At 39.1% G+C, this 17,417-nt stretch overlaps 1 protein-coding gene across 2 annotated transcripts in view; it reads left to right on the forward strand.

The window, feature by feature from the left end:
* Nucleotides 1-17,417, forward strand: part of osbpl3b (oxysterol binding protein-like 3b) — a 98,181-nt gene that overhangs the window by 58,641 nt on the left and 22,123 nt on the right. The window contains exons 12-14 of one of the 2 annotated variants that reach the window (XM_081389468.1): nucleotides 8,701-8,838; nucleotides 11,696-11,789; nucleotides 17,110-17,354. In XM_081389468.1, the coding sequence (XP_081245594.1) occupies nucleotides 8,701-8,838; nucleotides 11,696-11,789; nucleotides 17,110-17,354 (477 nt within the window). The remainder of the gene's footprint in view (nucleotides 1-8,700; nucleotides 8,839-11,695; nucleotides 11,790-17,109; nucleotides 17,355-17,417) is intronic. The other variant, XM_081389469.1, reaches the window with a different exon arrangement.

Consider the following 17,417-nt stretch of genomic DNA (forward strand, 5'->3'; position numbering starts at 1 on the left):
GATCTCCGACGCAAATCTAAAATGGGTTGGTCTGAAGTGGCTACATTACTCATAGGTGTGGTTTGGGCATATGGGCGTACGTGACATAAACCAATCAGAGCATCATCTCACATTCCCTTTAAGAGCAGGCGCGTTTGTTCCATGGCGGATTGCTATTATAACGGAGGATTTGCCAGGCGCACACCAGGAGCGGTTCACAGCCGACGAGACAGATAAATGACATTGTTTGGGGATGGGAGAAGCCCACCCAAATTAGCTTCGGTTAAACGGGCGTATAATAATTTTGGTAAATGTGTAAGCTAGATTTATGCCTATTTTTTACATCTTCATGGACACCACAATGATTTCCCTCATGTGGAATATTTTTCCTTGTAATTATGTATGGTTTGCAAAAATGGCAACTGCTGCGTCAGTGTAGATGAGAGAAGCAAAGTGTATGCGCGTTCTGCATACGCTACATTATGGCCAAGCGCTACATTATGGCCAGCATGTAAAGTTGCTTTAAAGTAGCATATAAAGTGGCGGAATTGTTTTCTGGAACTGCAAAATAGCACCAGGGAACATTTGCGCCGGAACACGCCTCCTCTTTTCTCTGAACCGCCCCCGGGAGCGCAAGTTCATTCCCTAATTTACCGACGTGCGTTTGTGGAGTAGGCGACGGCATATATGGAAAAAAAACACCTAACCATAAAAAAAATCGAACAAAAGGTTTCTCAGCTGTTTTTGGTAGTATTAGGTGTCCTTAATAACATACTAAAAGTTTAAAACTAAAACTCCTTCATTATTTGACCTAGCCAAGTAATATTGGTGTCTAACCCCATGTTTTATGTGTCTATGAATCCATTGGTCTTGTCTAAATTGCACTGACATGATTACATTCTTATGGAATACATGATTTTGTGAGATTACTGTAAGGTTTTATCTTTGTTTGGAGTGAACCAGAGATGTAAACGATTTAGCCTATGTCATGTAACTCCTACTCGGTACTCTGATCTAGAAAATATTTGGAAAAGTTTAGCATTTACACACCATTCTCTCTGGACCCATCTCTGAGAAACATTGTAACTGGTGTTGTTGTCAAAGAGGAGGTGAATGTGCATGAGTTTGAGACTGTTGGCAATGAGATCATTGAAAAGATGATTGGAAAACACGTTTTTGGAATATCCTTCAAACGGAAAGACCGGGCAAGAACCCTTGCAGATGACTCCACCATCAAAGTTGCCCAAGACCGAACCAATGATCCTGCTTTGTTGTTACAGCGGTTCCTGATCATGTGGAAAACTGAACAGTTTTCACTGGAAGATATGAGCCCTGTTCGAAGGCAAGGAAATCTTCCGTAAAGCCAACAAGCCCCAACTAGCGCAGGCAGTCACTGAGTTCTCAAGCAAGAAATCTAACAAAACTGTCCCACCAACTGAGCATGATGTTCTTGACGGTGGCTCCCTGGTTCACCGCTTGGCATGGAAAAGGGTGACAGTCATATGCAGACTTTACCATACGGCATTATGGTAAAGCAACAGTCATTTTTGATGGTTATAGTGATGGTCCTTCCATCAAAGACAATACGCATCAGAGACGTGGTGAAAACACTCACCCCATCCTTAACTTCAATGCAGAGACTGAGTTCGTGGGAAGAAAGGAATATTTTCCTTTCCAGATCTTGCAACAAACAAGGACTTATCAATCTAATGACCGAGGAGCTGGAGAAGAAGGGCTGATGCAGACGTGGACATTGTCAAAGCTGCAGTCAAGGCCTCAGAACATCAGCCCACAACCTTGATAGGGGAGGATACAGACTTACTCATTCTTCTCCTCTACTATTCTGGGACGAACAATAGAGGCCTCTATTTTCGTTCAGACAAGTCCAAAGCTACTAAAGTGTACATCATCAGTGAGGTGAAACAAGTCCTGGGTAGTGACTTGTGTTCCCAGTTGCTGTTTATTCATGCCTTCACAGGATGTGATACAACTTCACACATTTTTAGTGTTGGCAAACAGACAGCATTCCAGAAACTTGTGAATGGTGAATCAATCATCCAGTCCAGTGCAAATGTGTTTCTGCTCCCACATCAAGCAAGGAATGTCATAGAGGACCATGGGACCAAGGCAATGACAGTGTTGTTTGGCGGAAAGAGTACCGATTCACTTGTCTCTTTGCGCTACAACCTTTTTAGTAAGAAAATCGTTGATTTTGTGAGATGTTTCTCAGTGGTTTACAGTAGTATCAGATACACTTAAAAACATACTAAAAGTTTACCAAAGTTTGACTCCAAGAAAGGCCCCATTTTCAAAATGTCGGCCGTCAGGTCCTTAAAATGACCATTACTCCTTTATATTCCTCTTAGACCAAATAATTTGTTACCCCAGAACGTCTGCCTCCAAGTCCTCAACCAAATACCACTGCCAAAGAGTTAACTTCCAGATTATGGTGTGGATTGGAAAGGAAGGTGACATTGAACACGGTGGATTGGGGATGGAAACTGGTGGACAACCGGTTCCTGCCAGTTATGACCAGTAAAACTGCTGCCCCAGAAAGCCTCCTGCAGATGATCCAACTGTCTGCCGAACACAGCAGTGCAGTTGCAGGCCATATGGACTACCATGCATGCCTGTTTGTGGACCATGTCAAGTTGGGAATTGTGAGAATCACTATAATCAAAAAATAAACCAGAATAAGAGGAAACAACTGAAGAAAATATAAAAAGATATGTATAAATAAGAAAAGTATTTAAAAAATATAAAAAACTAAAGGCAAGAAAATAAAATATATAAAAAATAAAACTAAAAAATAAAAGGGGTTAGCGGGACTGAGCCTTCACATGGCAGCCCTGTTTTGACTAATGTTACAGTACCACAAAGTTCTAATGAATTTATTCTTTACTGGAATCAAAAGAATGGTTATGAACCACAGAAACCACCAACACTAGGCAAAACGATATGAGAAAGGAGTAATATGAAATTACTTAAGGGAAATTGTACTTATTTTTCACATAAATATGCTTGTAACCAATTGCTTTAATATATAATTGTACTTGTAATCACTTATCTATCATGCAGATATGCTAATTAGAATATTACATGGCCAAAACATGTATCAGGCACCAGTATTCCTGGTCTAAGAGGAATATAAAGGAGTAATGGTCATTTTAAGGACCTGACGGCCGACATTTTGAAAATGGGGCCTTTCTTGGAGTCAAACTTTGGTAAACTTTTAGTATGTGTTTAAGTGTATCTAATACTACTGTAAACCACTGAGAAACCTTTTGTTAGATTTTTTTTTTTGAGTCAAGCCATATTTGGGTTGAGTTGGGTGCAAAATAGGAATGATACATGCGTCGGTGTACAAAGTAGAGCCCTGCGCGGGACTGTTTTCTTCATCCCGCTCCCGCCCGCGCCCGCCGAATTTCTGACCATTACCGCCCGCTCCCGCAACGTATGTGTTTCACTCCCGCCCGCTCCCGCAATATGTATGTCCACTCCCGCCCGCACCTGCAAAACTCTGAGAATTTATTCCCGCACAATAATAGAGATGCATTGATTTTGTGTCTTCTCCCGTCCCGCAGGAAAAAAACACATATTTGTATTGCTATTATTAAAGAGATTCATGGGGTTGTTTGTTTCGTTTCCCTGGCCGGCATAGCCTACTGGACACATACTACACACAGGATAATGGAGGAAATCGAGTGTGCTGTTTTTGGATAGTTTTGTTTTCGTTTTTGCTGTTTTTTATCCAGGATACTCTGTCTTGCGCGTGCAATGGTGATGCTTCTCTCTGAACAATCAGCAGTCTGCCGTGTTTTCACGTCACATTTTAGTATCGCCTCAGCTTGCCCAGAACCCCGCCGGAGGTGGTACGAAAAAAAGTACCTGGAAGCAGATACAGTTACAACTTTCACACAGTGGAAAACCAAACAAAGGCGAGTCGAGTCGAGCCGAGCCGAGCTGAGCTGGTAGCATACTGTGTAGTGGAAAAGCGCCATTATTGACATCTCCATCATGTTGCAAGGCTACCTCCCGATCCCGCAGGGTTTTTTTTAGCCGCCCATTCCCGCCCGCAGCAAAGTTCAAACCGCCCGCTCCCGCGAGATTTGCGTTGGGTCCCGCGGGACCCGGCGGGACTCAATCCCAATGCAGCCCTCTAGTACAAAGTCAATTGCGCTGGGTGCAAGATAGGGCCCATTAATTTATCTGCCACATTCTCATTTTGCACTCAAATCTCAAATTCACGATCTGCATATTCAAACTAGGGCTGTCACAATACACGTTTATCTGGCCAAAAGGATTCACAATAAAATTTCACAATGAAATTTTAGAAAAAAAACAATGTTATCAGTCAAAGTTATATTTAACCTTGTTTTTTTTTTTTTTTTCTGTTGTTTGGCTAAAAAATCATACGAAAATTGTACAAAGAGAACTTTTTCTCAACGACTATTGATAGGCACTTCCTGCTTCCTGCAGACTGCGTCTTTTTGACGGAATCCATCAAGCTCCCACACTGGAGAGCTTACATTTTTGGGTGCAGATAGTGTCTTGCTTTCACCTGTCATCTCCCCCAACATGATTTTGTGTGATTTTGATTTCTACACACTCCCTGTGTTCCATTCTGAAGGGCTCATCCCTTTGCCCTAATCCTTTCAAAGGCTTTATCTCTGGAGGAAGTAAGGGTGTAGGAGACACACAAAAAAACAAGTCCCTTGTCTGTGCAAAGAATCATGGGCGCAAAGTGTTCATCAGTTTTATTTTCCGAAATCCTTTATTCCAAACGGCCCTTTGGCCAGTTTTGAGCATTTTGGTTTGGAACAACCCTTTAACATGGCAACCATGATTGTTCTCACTTCAAAAGGCCCTTCGGAGGTGTATATATCCCGTTTGGAATGCAGCCACTGTGTATTCTTATCTTTCTTTTCAGTTCTATGACTGGTGGCTACCAGCATTAAGGTGCAGTACAGCCACCTACTATGTTGAAGTGGGCTGCCTTTCCCAAAAGCATTACAAGCCTAAGTAGATCATAGAACCATTGCCACCAATGGTCTCTACGATCAACTTGGCTCATGATGCTTTTGGGAAAAGCAGCTTAGATACTGGTGCTGGATTATTTATGATGTTAGCCTATAATATGTGTAATATTAACACAATATCAATAGCTAATTTTATGAGATGTCACTATACCGGTACAATTGCGATCCCCTTAATTCAGACTTGGCAGTTACAATCCATAAACTTTGATCGTTTATTAAAAACACAAGAATCAGTGCCATTTGATGTCATCAACATCAAAACCATTGCAACACATCTTCGCACACCACATTTGAAGTAGTGCGATATCTGAGAATGTATTTGCGTTTTTGTTGCCGAATAAGTGTTCTTTTCTTAGCTTGACAGTCCTAGATACTATATGCCTTTGTCGTAAAGGTTTGAAAATACACGAGAGTAAATGAATAATGACCTGATTTCTGTTAATTGCTTAAGGTATGTTTAATAGTTAGGAGCTCTATGTGGAAGCCTTGTGAGTTTTTGCTGGTTGCTTTTGCAGGCTTTAACGCAGAACACTGAGCTGAGAGAGCGTCTGTGCAAGATTCATGCTGAGTCGCACATCTCTGAGCCCTCTGTCCTTATAAACCTCAATCCTGGCCCCCTGCAGGTGGGTCTGGGAAATGTGCCCCCACCCCCACAATCCAATACTATTATAAAGACCAGGGGCCGGTTGCATAAAGCTCTAAGACAGTCTTGCAACTTAGACATCGATTTATTTTCTTTAAGACTGTTCATATCTTTTTTAAATCAGTTACATAAAAATGTAGATTAGCCTAATTTGATAGCAAAAAATAAGACTGACTGCCCCTGATTAACTGCTATTGGGTCATATTTGAACTTAAGACACTGTCTTAACATAATGGCTATGTTTATGCAACCGGCCCCAGATCATTTCTGCAGCTGCCACCAACCATACACTACTTTTCATTAGTCATTGCTCATTATTCACAAGAAATTACATTAATGTTGAAAAAACTAGTGTAATATTTGTCAGCTGAATATTTGTTGTCACCTCGGGTTAAAACCTGAGGCTTAAGTTGATTTGTGTTAATTGAATACACAGCTACTCTCTGGAGAGGTTGAGTCAGACTTTCTAATGCCAGTTAATCATGTCTCTGGGTAGTATACGCCCAAACCCACTTGCTTGCACACTAACAACCTTATATACAGCACCCACGCTTCACATGCTATCAGTGATATGTTCCTGTGGAATTGCTTTGTCAATAACCAACTTCCCTAATTGGAATTCTAGTCAACATAATGCTTTTACGCTAATTATCTTGCAAAGCTCTGCCAACTGTCTTTCCTTTTTTTCTTACTGCTTTATAGCAAGTCGTGATTCAAAAGAAATTGTTTGCTAATTATGTTTTGTTTTTTTTACTTGGTCTTGTGCTGATAAGAAATATTCTCCATTATTTAGCATTTTTGTTTTCTTTAATCTTCTGTTAAGACTTTGTATCCTGTTTGCTTAGAATTTCAGCTAATGAGTTGAATTACATGAAAGCTTCCAAGAAATATCCAGAACAAATCTTATCTCAAAATGAAAAGAAACGAATAAGAAATCATGTATTGTACAAGGCAAATGAAGCCTATTTGAAGACCAATAATTTTATCCATTTTTTTTGTTTGTTTTTTGGCATTTTCATGACAATTAGGCATATTTAAAGGGGTAGTTCACCCAAAAATGAAATTTCTGTCAGTAATTACTCACCCTCATGTTGTTCCAACCCCGTATGACTTTCGTTCATCTTCGGAACACAAAATAAGATATTTTGGATTAAATCTAAGAGCTGGCTCACTGCTTCATAGGCTCTATGTAATTTCATTCTGCCAGCCCAGAAAAGGTAGTAAAAACATTGTTAAAATAGTCCAAGTGACTACAGTGGCTCAACCTTAAGTTTATCAAGCGACGAGAATACTTTTTGTGTGCAAAAAAACAACAAAAATAACGACTTAATTCAACTATTCATTTTCTTCTGTGTGGGCCAAAAATATCTTAAATTGTGTTCCGAAGATGAACAAAAGCCTTACGGGATTGGAACAACATGAGGGTGAGTAATTACTGACAGAATTTTCATTTTTGGGTGAATTAACCCTTTAACAGATCTCTGTAACCTACTGTGATATATAAAAATCTTTTTTGTCATTACTGTGATATGTAGAAATCTCATTTACATTACTCTAATGAGAAAATTCCAATTATAAAGTACATTTGTACTGAACAATTCTACAATTATTATAATGTATTCAAAAACTATGACACGTTTTGCATTCCTGGTTAAGTTTTGACCTGGTGGAATGTGAGCTTATAAAACAAAACTAAAACCATATTTTATCTGATAAGTTATGTATCAATATTTAAGGAATCCGCAAACATTTCTAAGCATTGATTGTTACTATGTTATTACCATTTTATTACTACATTCCCTTTGGACTGTAGTTCATTTGATATAATTTCTTTGTTATAGGCTATATTTTGTCTGTTTATAGTTTCTTTGTGCATGCATATGTTTACCAACAAAAAAGTCCTAAATGTGTGTGAGATATGAGAAAGAGGCTTAATATATTTTACAAAAGTATTTGAGACAAATCTGACTCATAGATAACAAAAAGTCTGCCTAACATCATGTGTAAAGCCTAAGTTGATTCCCAGATTAAAATTGACCCAGAAGTGTTACAATGTAATTTTTTTTAATGATAACATATATTTTAAAAATCATGTGTATTTTGATATTCTTAATCCATTTACAAAATTAAGTTCCCGTACTAAACCATACAAAAAATTTATGGTAACACTTTATTTTACAGTGTCTTTGTTACATATGTTATATGTACTTACCATAGTAATAACAGTATATTATGCATGATTACATAATTACTATACCTCAACCAAACCTTAATCCTACCCTAACCCAATAGTACTGTAAGTACATGTTGTTAATTAATATTACTCTGTATTAAAGGTGCATTGCGCAAGTCTCTGAGTTTTTGCAGAACTATGCCCCCTCTGGCGACAAGCGAAACTGCAACACTGCAACTGAACGCGCATGACGTCACGCCCAGTCTCAAATTCCGACCCGAATCCCTCTTATTTATTTTACTGTACAGGATTATAGAGGCAATCGCAGTGATCAGAGAAGGGCTCATTCAGCCCATCAGGCAATTGTTTAAGCATGTATGGGTTAGAAAAACGGGTATTTTTAACATGAAATGTTGCGCAATGCACCTTTAAATATATAATTACACTGTAACAATAACACCTTACAATAAAGTGTAACCAAACTTATTTTTTAAATAATGTTTTTATGTACCTATTCCGGGTCAAAACTGAACTGCATGCAATAGGAGGGATAATTTATGCTGATTTGGGAAGAAGTAGGAAGATACTATTGTATGTTACAGTAATGATAATTTGGGGGATAGTGTGCTTAATTGTTGTGAAAATGCAGAAAAATAATAATAAATTGAATGGTCCCAAATATAGGCATAATATAATATAATTTTTATATTATATAATAATATAGTATAATGAATTATATTAATTTATTTATATGATTTATGAATATAATGTTTAATTTTAGGGTCAAATGTGATCCACATTTTTTCTTTTTGAGATTCACTCATTTGGCTCTATGTGAAGTGAAGCTATGCGTTCTCGTCATACAGAAGCAAGACTCCAGTGATGTTTCCCGCCCCCTTGTCCATCAGGCGTCCAATGAGAGCAGAGCTTCCATTACAGAGTCTCTATCAGAGTTCTTTGATGCACAGGAAGTTCTGTTGTCGGCTAGTTCTTCAGAAAATGAGGTAAGGATGAAGTCTCCTCTTTTCACCTGTCCCACAAATTATCTATGTGACCCTGCACCTCAAAACCAGTCACATGGATAATTTTTTTCTGAAATTGAGATTTATACATCACCTGAAAGCTGAATAAATAAGATTTCCATTGATGTATGGTTTGTTAGGATAGGGCAATATTTGACCGAGATACAACTATTTTAAAATCTGGAATCTGAGGGGGCAAAAAAATCTAAACATTGAGAAAAATCGCCTTTAAAGTTGTCCATTTATGTTTGCCATTTTGCTGCATTCGCTCACAAAAATAATTGTTTTATATATTTACGGTAGGAAATTTACAAAATATCTTCATGGAACATGATCTTTACTTAATATCCTAATGATTTTTGGCATAAAAGAAAAATCAATAATTTTGACCCATACAATGTATTGTTGGCTATTGCTACAAATGTACCCATGCGACTTGTGACTGGTTTTGTGATCCTGGGTCACATATGAGTATCATCACACTTGGACACTATGACCGAAATGAGTCATAAGTAGGTTATAATATAGTTTCAGGTTTTTAAATAGCTTGACAGACTGATACATTTTGCCTAGCTTTACCAAATCATCAAATATTTCATTTACTGCACTTCCTCAAGAAACCAGCTGCCTCCGCTCTCCCCTTCACCTCAGGCAGACATTGAGCTAAACACCCTATTAGAGACGGAGGAAGGGACTAATTATATTAAACATGTAATAAGTGCTACGGGTGACATTCCACAGCTAGAGGAACCAGCCTGCCTGCCATCCCTGCTTTCTCTCTAACTTCATTTCTGTCTCTCTGCCTCACATTGAGGCCGACCTGCTCAAGCATCTCCTGTAGCCAGAGCCGGATTAACGCAAAGGCAAACTAGGCACGTGCCTAGGGCCCGATTGGCGGGATGGGGCCCAGACAGAGGGACAAAAAAAAAAAAAAAAAAAAAAAAAATTAAATGTCCTATCTACAATTTATTTCAAAATGTAGCCTATTAATCAACTAAAAATAGTGACGATGTTTATCTTAACCATAGACTGTTACATTACGTCACATTAACGCCAGCCCATGACTGTAGAGGCGCCAGCCAGTTTAGTCCGAGGGGACGTCAGAGGCGATCAGAGGCGGTCAACGAACGCATCCATCAGGTGCTGAGTGCGAAGCAAAAGCAGAAATAGGCACGCAAAGAAGCACAGCTCGTAATGCAGGTCATCGATTTTGGTGTGATTGCAATGTATTTTAAATATAAACTTGTGGGATACTGTAGATCAGCGTCATTTCTGGAAAAACCATTCACCGCTTTATGAGTTTAAAAGAGCGCGAGCGTCATTAACGTGCCCAGACGCGACGCTTTGAATTTGCGCGTACAATCAATGAATAACATCGCGTCCAGAGCTGACTAGTAAAAAAGCTACAAAAGTAAAAGACAAGACGTTTGTATTCAAAGTTAAAAAACCAACACACTGCAACATTTTTAAATGTTTCAAATAAAAGATCTCATATGGGTCTATCTTCTATATTCTGATGCTGATGATTAGATAATACCCTGACATCAAAGCCTATAGGAATATTAGTTTAGATTTTTTTTCCTGCTCAGTAGCGATCGTGTCTTTCTCTTCCACTTGATTTGTGTATAGCATATTTAAGGTAGCAATGCAATACATAATAACATATTACTGATATTAATAATATGACAATATCTGCAGTCAATATTGATTAAATGGGAGGGAAAAATCCTGCCCATAACGCAGAAAAATGATAAAAGCACGTTCATGTTCATCTACTGAAGTGGTATTCTGGAACTGTGAATAAACTGAATAAAACAGCAAAATAACAACAATAACAATAACATCTTCATTAAACAAAAAAAGAGATTAGCTTAGATAAAGTTTGATAGGCTACCAGTAAAAAGTCTGGACCCATTACTATTTTTAATGTTTTTGAAAGAAGTTTATTATTATGCTACAAGCCTGCATTTATTTGATCAAAAATACAGAAAAAAAACAGGAATATTCAGCAAGGATGTGTTAAATTTATAAAAGTGATATTGAAGACTTTTTTAAAACAACTTTTTAATAATCAAAGAATCATGAAAAAAAGTATCACATGTTATAAAATAAATATTAAGCACCATTTCTAACATTTGATAATAAATCAGAATATTATAAAGTTTTCTGAAGGATCACGTGACACTAAATTCAGCTTTGCATCACAGAAATATATTTTAAAGTATAGCCTAGTAAAATAGAAAACCATTATTTTAAATTGTAATAATATTTCACTATATTATTTTTCTGTATTTTTGATCAAATAAATCCAGGCTTGATGAGCATAAGAGACTTCTTTCAAAAACATTACAAATAGTAATTTGTCCAAACTTATGTACTGTGTAAGTAAAAATATACTAAATTTAAAATTAAATGTTGTATAAATAAAAAGGTTAGGAATCATATTTGTTTCAAGTGTGTTTTATTGGGGGTGGGGGGCCTCCAACATGAATTTTGCCTAGGGCCTCCAAATGTCTAGATCCGGCCCTGCCTGTAGCAGAAGTAATATGAAAATTTAGATAATTGCTTCTCTCTAAAAATACCTCATGAAGAAATTGGCTTCTGTGACAATTAAAACCCCGAAAATCTTCCTTCATCTACTCTACTGGAGTGATGGACACACAAACGCACTAAAGTCTGCTTTATCTTCATCGTTATGATAATGTGGTTTATTAGAGGGTGCAGAGAGATCCATATGTTAATGTTTTTCAGTTGCTAGATGGTCAATAGACAGGCTTTGATCAATTTATACTGTCAGAGAGCCAAACACCTGTAATGATGATGTGTGGTTTCCTGCTAGCCTTCGGAAGATGACTCATATATCAGTGACATCAGTGACAACGTGTCCATGGATAACTTCAGCAACGAGGCAGAGAATGAGAGACTCAATGCAGGTGGGTAATGTTCCCTCTAAGTTGCACGCTTATGATGTCGCACCCACACAGAAAGGGAGATGCTGTGTAGAAGGGAGATGCAAAATATGTGGGGAAAGCCATTTGATTGTGTTCTAGTGAATGAGAAATAATCGCAGTGTTCTGGTCAACCGCTGTAGCGTTATTAAAGCTGCCGAGTTAGAACAGGTGAATGCGGTTTACTGGTTTCATAGAAAGAATGAACTGTCACTGTTGGAATACGTCAATGGATGATGTCCTAAAGAGCTCAATAGGGGAACACAAAAACATGAGAAAAAAGTCTTCATGTTTTGAAGAATTATATATTATATTATATTATATTATATTATATTATATTATATTATATTATATTATATTATATTATATTATATTATATTATATTATATTATATTATATTATATTATATATTTTGAACACCCTTGATATGGACAAAATCACATGCAGTAGATTAACATTTAATTTTGATAGTTTTATGCTCCTTGTAGCCAATGAATTACTGTCCTAAAAATCATCACAAACCATCTCAGTTTTATTTTATATTATATTATTGTCAGGGTTCTGCCCTGGCAGTCTTGTCTGTGTTGTCGTGGTTTCATGTTTCTATGTTTGTCTTGTGTTTGAGCATGGCTCTGTCTTGGTCTGTTTGCCATGTGCTCTCATGTCCCGCCTCCTTGTTTCCTGTTACCACACCCCCTTGTTTAGTCCACGTCTTGCCCTCTTCACTAATTGTGCTCACCTGATCCTCGTGTGCTCTGGTCCCTTTATATTGTGCCTCTTCCCCTCATGTCCTTGCTGGTTCATTTTGTGTGTTTACTTTGTGGTGTTTTCCAGTTTGTGTTCTGGAAATTATCTTAGCGCTTAATCTAGTTTTTTAAATCTTTCCCGGTATCAGAGTATTGTTGCTATTTAGTTTTTCTCCGCCTCTGTTTTGCTTAGCTTTTGCTCTTTTTCTTTATAATCTAGTTTGAGTTCTCTTTTGTTTTAGAATTTTAATTTTAGTTATTTTCTTCTTTCTTCATTAGATCTTTTTTGTTTTACTTTTCTCATTAGTTTGCTTTTGTTATATTTATTTCTCTACTTTAGTTTCTCTAGTCATTATCTTATCAGGTTTATTTTGGTTCTCTTAACTGTTACTATACTGTATCTCAGGGGTGCCCACACTTTTTTGCTTGATGATCTACTTTTAAAATGATCAACACAATGAGATCTACCAACTACCAACTAAAAAACACAGTTTAATAAAAAAAAAAAAACACTTCAAATGCTTGTTGCTACTACAGTAGTAGTACTGCATGTAATCTTTTTAAGGAGAAAAATAATAATAAATGTTCATTGTTGATATACAATTTTAACACTAAACTCAAAATACCTACAACATTTTGCTTTATTCTGATGACTTGCACTGACTGGAATCAGACAGTTTTATATAATCCGGGCAGAAGCTGCTGATAGCTAGTCTCAAACAGGCCTCCACATTGTCATCAGTCATGGTGGACCGGTGTTTTGATCATTTTCAAACAGTTTATTTTCAAATAGTTGGAATTTATGAATGAATGACATTTGTGTACGCTACCGATTCCGAATACTGTTAGCTTCACAATTTCGCGCTCTGTTCTCCGAAGCTCTTGAGCTGGAAAGCAGAAGCAGGCTAGTTGTCATGACAACCGAATAAAGAAAAATCGCGCCTGGTAAAAATTCATTCGTCAAGTGCAAGTTATACAGAAACTAAAAGAAGGAAGGACAATGCTATATTTATTTTTATTCAAATTTAACAAAAGCATATTTTAAAATTATGTGCGATCTACCAGCATTGTCTTTGCGATCGACTGGTAGATCGCGATCGACCTATTGGGCACCACTGCTGTATCTTGTCTCTCTTGTCTTGAGTCGTCTTGTATGTTCTTCTGTGTGTTTCTGCCCTGTATCCTGAGTCCCTTGGCCACTGACTCTTAACTGCCTGACTGCTTGACTGGTGCAGCTATCTAGCTCCTGTTTCAAGCCTCTGGTTCTGTGAGCATCTACCTGTCGGCATGACTGGTGCAACATCTGAGATCTGCATCGAGCTACGAGTTCCTTGTGTTCCTGTCTGGTCTTTGCTTTGGAGCTGGCTCTCTTGCACTCATGTCATCACCATCTTACTGACGTCTCAGTGGTCACCCATTCTGCCTGTCGTCGTGTCGTCTGCCCTACTGTTTGAACTGTGGTTTACGCTTCACTTTCCCTGTTGTCTTCAGTCTGGTTAATAAAAACCCTTATTGGTTATCTGCTCATTTGGGTCTGGGTCCTATCTCTTGCAGAATTGTGACAGAACGAACCAGCAAACACAGGACCCAGCAATGAGCATCCGTGTAGTTCCCCCCGCAACTGCCCAAGAGAGACTGGCACTCCAGCAGGGTTTATCGCTTCACCAGCAGGGTTTATCGCTTCACCAGCAGGGCCGAGATGTGCAGTCTTTTGCCCAGTTCTTCTGGACTATGGCTAAAAGCCTTGAGTACAATGATGCGGCCCTCAAGGTTGCTTTTAACCTCTGCCTGGATGACCCCTTGCCACAGTGGGAGATGAAGCAACTGAGAGTTTTGGATTTTTGAAACTTAAACTATCTGCATCACTGTGAGGACTGGCAGATACTGACACAACCAGAGTCAGCTTGCAGTGACCATACCGCCATCCCTCTCTCGTCGAGTCAAATTCAAGAGCCTTCTCTGACTCCAACATTAGCAAGCCAGTGCAGCCCAGGAGGGTGCTCCCGAGTCAAGTCTGGTATCTGTCCCTGAAGCCCTGGAGGGCACCTCAGCAGCCCTTGGGGACATCCCAGTGTCCAGTCACGTGTATACCCCTTCAGCCACAGAACACTGTTCCGAGTCAGTGCCTAAGACTGTCAAGGTCTCTCCAGAACACATTCCCCTGACATGCACCCTTCCTGCCAGTATGGTCATGGCCCCCCGAGTTCATTCCTAATTCCTTCCCAAATCAAAGATTCATCCTAAAACCGTTCCTGACACCAAGGCCATTTTCAAGCCCCGACCATTTGAGCAAGCTCATCTTCCCAGGAAGACCACTAAGTCTATCTCTACCCATCCCGCCCTCTGTATTACCTGGTCATTATGTGTTTTCTAAGCTGGCATCTCCCTGGTTAGCCTCTGAACTATTCCCCTGGATTTTCCTCCCTCCCAGTCCCGTTTCCTGGATGCCCCGGAACTCCCAAGTTTTGTTCCTCATCCGCCCTTCCAGTTGGTACCCCCTTTGCCCAGTGTGGATGCCTGGAGGTGTCCATTAGAGGGGGGTACTGTCAGGGTTCTGCCCTGGCAGCCTTGTCTGTGTTGTCGTGGTTTCATGTTTCTACGTTTGTCTTGTGTTTGAGCACATGGCTCTGGCTACGTTTACACCTGGCCGGCTATTTTCATAAACGGACATTTTACCACTCTCCGTTTTAAAAAATAACATTGTGCACACCTGTCAGTTTTCAGAAAAGTGTTAGTTTACACGAACCCGTGTATATGCCATCAAGAGCAGTGTAACGAGAAGCTCAAGCTCACGTTAGCCAATCAGAATCCCGAAAATAGTCACATACTGTGACGTCGGCTCCCTAAAACTTTTCTCAGTTTACATGCAAACGTGCAAACGAAGTCTTCCAAAATCTCCACTCTGGCCGGAGCTTTTAGAAAGAATCATTTTCAGACGCGAATTCTCCGCTTGCGTGTACACGAAGGGCACAAAACGAAGGGAAACGTCTCCGTTTTTCAAAATAACCATGTACGTGTAAACGGGGCCTCTGTCTTGGTCTGTTTGCCATGTGCTCTCATGTCCCGCCTCCTTGTTTCCTGTTACCACACCCCCTTGTTTAGTCCATGTCTTGTCCTCGTTTCACTAATTGTGCTCACCTGATCCTCATGTGCTCTGGTCCCTTTATATTGTGCCTCTTCCCCTCATGTCCTTGCTGGTTTGTTTTGTGTGTGTACTTTGTGGTGTTTTCCAGTTTGTGTTCTAGAAATTATCTTAGCGCTTAATCTAGTTTTTTTTTGTTTTTTTTTATCTTTCCCAGTATCAGAGTATCCTTGTTGCTATTTTGTTTTTGTCTGCCTCTGTTTTCCTTAGCTTTTGCTCTGGTCTTTATAATCTAGTTTGAGCTCTCTTGTTTTAGATTTTTAGTTTACTTTCTTCAGTTCTTATTTCCCTGTCTAGTGGAAGACTTGCTTTTCTTTTGCAATTCCAGTTTTGGTCATAAATCTTTTTTGTTTAACTCTTTTCATTAGTTTGCTTTTGTTATTTATTTCTCTAGTCATTATCTTATCAGGTTTATTTTGGTTCTCTTAACTGTTACTATACTGTATCTGGTCTCTCTTGTCCTGAGTCGTCTTGTATGTTCTTCTGTGTGTTTCTGCCCTGTATCCTGAGTCCCTTGGCCACTGACTCTTAACTGCCTGACTGCCTGACTGGTTCAGCTATCTAGCTCCTGTTTCAAGCCTCTGGTTCTGTGAGCATCTACCTGTCGGCATGACTGGTGCAACATCAGAGATCTACATCGAGCTACGAGTTCCTTGTGTTCCTGTCTGGTCTTTGCTTTGGAGCTGGCTCTCTTGCACTCATGTCATCACCATCTGACTGACGTCTCAGTGGTCACCCATTCTGCCTGTCGTCGTGTCGTTTGCCCTACTGTTTGAACTGGTTCACGCTTCACACTCCCTGTTGTCTCAAGTCTTCAGTCTGGTTAATAAAAACCCTTATTGGTTATCTGCTCACTTGCGTCTGGGTCCTATCTCTTGTAGAATTGTGACTTATTATATTGAACTGTTCTGTAGTTTTGAAGAATGGCACAGCTGTACTGTATAAAAAAAATCATGTAAACAAGATGTGCTTCATATTTAGTAACTTCTGATTTAGCTGCTTAGTTATATTTTCAGAAATATTATTTAGAATCACAAGCTACATCAAGGGTAATAAATAAATAGACTTTGCAACTGCAGGACTGGTCTGGTACTGTATACGAGTCGTTTTTTGCTTAGGTAGCTGAAATGTCCGCCCAGTAGAAAAAGGTTTTGCTTAATAAAAAAACATTAGAGGGAACCTTGGTGGGAATGCCACATTTTTCCTCAAGATTCTGCTATCATTCCATTGTTATACATGAAATACATATTTCATAAATTTGACAGCTGTTTTATAGCTGTATGAAGGATTTTGTATGTTCAGAAAAAGCACTGACAAGCAATTTTAACATGCCAGTACAGAAACTTCCAGAGATACAATTGCTGGAGATCAATTTTAGATGCATTTCCTGAACCGCAAATGTTTTTTTCTTTTTTAGGTTGTGTAGAGAACGGTGGTTCTCAAGAACAGCGGCGGTCTTGTCTTCCCTCCCCCAGCCCCAATACCAGCAACATCAGCCTGTGGAACATACTGAAGAACAACATTGGGAAGGACCTGTCTAAAGTAGCCATGCCTGTTCAACTCAATGAGCCGCTCAACACACTGCAGAGACTGTGTGAGGAACTGGAGTACAGCGAACTGCTGGACAAGGCCGCACATACACAGGACCCTTTTGAGCGCATGGTAGGCAGAGGTCACATGAATAATTGCACAAACCTGTTTGCATATGAAAAGTATTTGGATTTC

The sequence above is a fragment of the Scardinius erythrophthalmus genome, assembly GCF_964197995.2.
Source record: "Scardinius erythrophthalmus genome assembly, chromosome: 16".
NCBI classification, from domain to species: domain Eukaryota; kingdom Metazoa; phylum Chordata; class Actinopteri; order Cypriniformes; family Leuciscidae; genus Scardinius; species Scardinius erythrophthalmus.